The sequence below is a fragment of the Pollachius pollachius genome (genome assembly GCF_949987615.1).
Source record: "Pollachius pollachius genome assembly, chromosome: 2".
Classification (NCBI taxonomy): Eukaryota; Metazoa; Chordata; class Actinopteri; order Gadiformes; family Gadidae; genus Pollachius; species Pollachius pollachius.
The window spans coordinates 382,427-386,716 of NC_136935.1; the positions used below are offsets into that span (position 1 = coordinate 382,427).

Genomic DNA, 4,290 nt, shown 5'->3' on the forward strand with positions numbered 1-4,290 from the left:
TCCCAACCATCAATCATTTTTCAGCTGAATGAAATTCAAGTCCTGTAAACAACGTAAATTGACACCGTGGATTTCTGAACGTTAATAGACAAACATTGGCCAAGTTTAGCGTCATAAAATAATGAAGATGGTTCAACTTTGCGTTAGAGCTCCCGATGGCTCTGTGTGCACCGCTAACCTGACAAATGGTTAAAAATAGCAAGAAAGAACTAGAAAATACTTGATTTGTTTTTGTTTTGCGATGGCAGTGTCACACCACTGGCTCTCCATTGCAGTGGGATATGGGTGTAGTCTCCTCAGTCGCGCATGATTGATGGTATCTGTCTTATGTGAATGGTGCACTGCAACACCGCCACGGTCTGTTGACCCGCTCTGACTCATGCAGCTGCTCAGGAGCTCCCCCCCCCCCCCCCCCCCCCCCCCCCGGGGGTGTCTGCTCTCTAGACATCCTTTAACAAGAACACACTACCTGATTTCTTCGTATGTTTGGTTTGCCTCGCACAGCAAATAAGCTCCCATGTCCCCTCGGCAAAGCCCGAGGTGTGTTTTGTACGTCTATTACTTTGGACTAGTACTTCCTCGATACTTCATATCCTGTTTTTGTTTTTAACGTTTGATCGATTCTCAAATGTGTGTAAAAGTGTAGTATATAATGCAGCCAAACGAATGTTTTTTATTTCCAAGCTTTCACATATAAATATGTAGTTGTTTTTGTTATCTTACTGTACGTGCAAAAAGGAAAAATAGGATACCAAACTACAATACACTAAATGCATACTTTAACTATAGGGGGAATGTTGGGAGGTGTTGGCTGTTGGAACAGCACCAGTTCCACTATTTATAGGGACATGAGATCATAACTGTAAATACCCACTTTCTACCTAGTCTCCCTTCGGTAGTTGTATGGCTATGTAAGCAAGAACGGCAGAATTTGATTGCCGAAACAAAAGTAAGTGCACTTACTTTTGTTTTGGCAATCAAATTCTGCCGCCATTCTTCTCTATCCATCTATCCATGGATAGATGGATGGATGGAGTGGATGGATGTTTAGCTAAGCTTAACTTTGTCATTGAGTGTTGAGGTAGAAATTGCAGAACCTGTATTAGAGTAAACAGTCACTGGTTGTCAGGTAAATGTGATGCGTCACAACCAGGCTGCACCAGCTAGGAACACAATGGAAAACTGGGGGACAGGCAAAGTTATTTTACAATTTGTTTCTGTAATAGTGATCAATTCATCAGGAATTCAGAGTCAACTTGAGTTTTGTACATAAATGCTTTACTTTGAAGCTGTGAACAACTAAATAGATTTTTTTGTTGTGATTTGAGACAACAATTGCTGTTTATTTTTTGGGGAATAATAAATATGTCCAAATAATGTGTTGTTCAAAGGGATCAGCATTGTCAAGACATACAAAACACACACACACACACACACACACACACACACACACACACACACACAATAATAAATAATAATATGATCATAAATAGTAGAAGATTCTCAAGTCACAAAACCGGTGCTTTTATTTTATGATAATAAAGTTAATAATATTATTATTAATAATAATAATAATAATAATAATAATAATAATAATAATAATAATAACAATAATAATAACAACAACAAATATAATAATGACAGGTTAATAAATAGTCTTTGTTAACAATTTCCATTCTTCTAGGAAACGAGGCATACCATTTGTAATTCATGACACAGAGTATGTAGGCCTATGTCACTCGTATTTAAATTAACGGTGGGTTTGGTTCATGTAGCTTACAGATACAACTGAAAAACTCAGGTGCTCTTTAAGTAGGCCTGCAGCACAATAAAAGCAGTTTACACGGTGAAATCGTCACCTCAATGTATATACATATGTTTTGCAATCCCTCGAGATGAACAGACAGCCCTTCCTTTATTTGTGCTTAAGGCGTCACTGTAATCGAAATGCGTAATCAAAAGTCAACCGTTGGGGTGACTAACGTAAATTCCACTCATAATATAGATAAACTCTCTCATTATAAATAAGACAATATTGTTCCAATTCAATAAGAAAATTTCACATAAAAAGTTTTTTTTTAAAAAAAGGATCTGCCTTAGCTGTTCTGAAAAGAGCAACGGTTTACTTTTAAATGATAAGTCATATCATAAATCATAATGAGGTTGAGGTGCTTGTTTCATTCTATAAACCAAAAAAATCGTGAAATAGGGAATCATCATAAAACATATGTAACTTTCGTGAAGAACAAAACATGAGCAGCCGGTGCGTCGTTTGGAACAACAACTCAATGCGTCTGCTCGGATCTCATTGTTGCCAATTTGTACTAATGTCTTTAACACCGAAGGCTACTCCACCCAATCCTTTGTAAATGTATGCCTCCGTGGGCCAATTCCCCCGTAGCAGAGCAGGCCTACTGCCCGGCAGCCACGTGTGGAAACAGTGGAGGTAGGGGCTGTACTGGTGCGTGGAATACAGCGGCACAGCGGGCCCCCCCTCCGGGTACTGTCTCTGGCTGTCCCTCACCAGCACCTTGACGGCAACCTTCTTCCCCGGGAGGGGGCTGGACGGGGCCAGCTCCGTCGACAACAGCAGCTGACGTCGTTTGGTTTTGTACCTCCGGTTCTGGAACCAGATCTTGACCTGCGTCTCGGTTAGTGTGAGCGCCGCGGCCAGGTCGACGCGCTCCGGACCGGACAGGTACTTCTGCACCCTGAAGCGCCGCTCCAGCTCGTACACCTGCGCGTGGGTGAAAGCCGCCCGGGAGCGCTTCTTGCTGCCGGACCCGGGCTCCGAATCCTCGGTCTCGAATTTGAACCTATCGCCGCCGCCGTCGTCGTCTAGCTTATTGTCGTGCTTCGTACAGTGCAGTCGTTCTTCTTCCCTCTCTGCGTGGTGGGAGATGGAGAAGGACATGTGGTCAAAAGCGAACAAGCGACCCTTTAGAAAAACATCTTAAAGATGCAGAAATCCCCCGTTTGCTTTATGTGTCCTTGAAAATACTTGTTCCGCCAGCTTAGGGTCTTAACTTCAAAGTGGCAGACATGTCATGTGATGTAGCCTGCATAAAACGATTTATGCATCTGTACCATACTTTTTATTTCACCGATGACATTATAGGGACATCTTTCCGACAGACATTGCGTCCTATATACTGTGTGAGGCCATCAATGGCTGAAAGGGAAAGTATTAATTGCCAGCTGTAAATCTATAGGCAATAAACCAGCTGAACTTATCAATGCATCATATTATCATTACCCGGCCCTCGAGGTTATCGGACCCCTACACAAAGGCACTTTTTTTAAATGATGTATTCCTCACTGTCAGACAGATATTTTCTCAGTGAGAACCATCAACGTTGTGATTTCGCCCAGTGAAAGGAGAGACTCCCTTACCTTCTTTGAGTGTAGTGTGTTTGGTTCCCCAGCGTGGGAAGTTTCCACAGTTGCTCTCAGATGTATAAATCCCAAGACTGGTCAACCCGGGATCAGGCGCGTCGCCTCCTCCTCCGTACACCTCTGCATGAGGCAGCGCTGCCGGGACCTGATCCCGGTCTTTACTCCGTCCGACGGCCTCCCTCTCTGCGGCGTTGCAGGTGGGTTGTCTGGACGCTTCTGCCGTAGCGCCCTTCTTAAGGTTCCCCCGCGCCTCCATTCCTCTGCTGAGAATGTCGTTGATGGAGAACGGGAAAAGGGATAGTGTCATGTTTTGTTATCGACTTGTCCGCATTCACTGATGGACTAATCGAATCAGAGTGGTGATTTGATTGCCAGCTGCGAGTCACCACAAGTCTTCTGTAGTCAGGTGTCGATGTGTCAGCAGCTGTCAAGAGAGTCTGTATTGCAGTTTGCACTCCGGAGCCCAAGTAGGCTCACCGCGGATGGGGAGAGCCTCTCTGCTCCGGCTCCTCCTCGTTCCCGCCCTTTGCTCGTTTTAATCTCCCGGCGTGCATAAATGAAGACGATGATGAGTTGAGGCCAGTAGCCCTTAGGCCATTTCAATCACGAGGTGAGCTTTACGATAATTAAAGAGCAATCATTTGACAAATAGTAAATCATAATCATAATCATATGTATATAATCATACATTTAATAATGATGAAAATATAGAGTTCAAATTTAATAATAGTTATAATAATAATATTATTATTATTATTATTATTATTATTATTATTATTATTATTATTTATAATAAATAAATATAGTGCAATACAGATAACACTAAATATTCACATTAAAAATACACAAAGTGCAACAATTAAAAATGTTGACACTTTACAATAAGGGTACATT

The 4,290-nt window shown here is 42.2% G+C and overlaps 1 protein-coding gene across 1 annotated transcript; it reads right to left on the reverse strand.

The window, feature by feature from the left end:
* Window positions 1–2,305: 2,305 nt before the first annotated feature.
* On the reverse strand, window positions 2,306–3,703 carry nkx3.3 (NK3 homeobox 3; the record flags this gene model as incomplete). The annotated part of the gene is made up of 2 exons (XM_079730023.1): window positions 2,306–2,886; window positions 3,394–3,703. The coding sequence occupies 2 exons, from the start codon at window positions 3,701–3,703 to the stop codon at window positions 2,306–2,308; spliced, it is 891 nt and encodes a 296-aa protein (XP_079586149.1).
* Window positions 3,704–4,290: the final 587 nt, after the last annotated feature.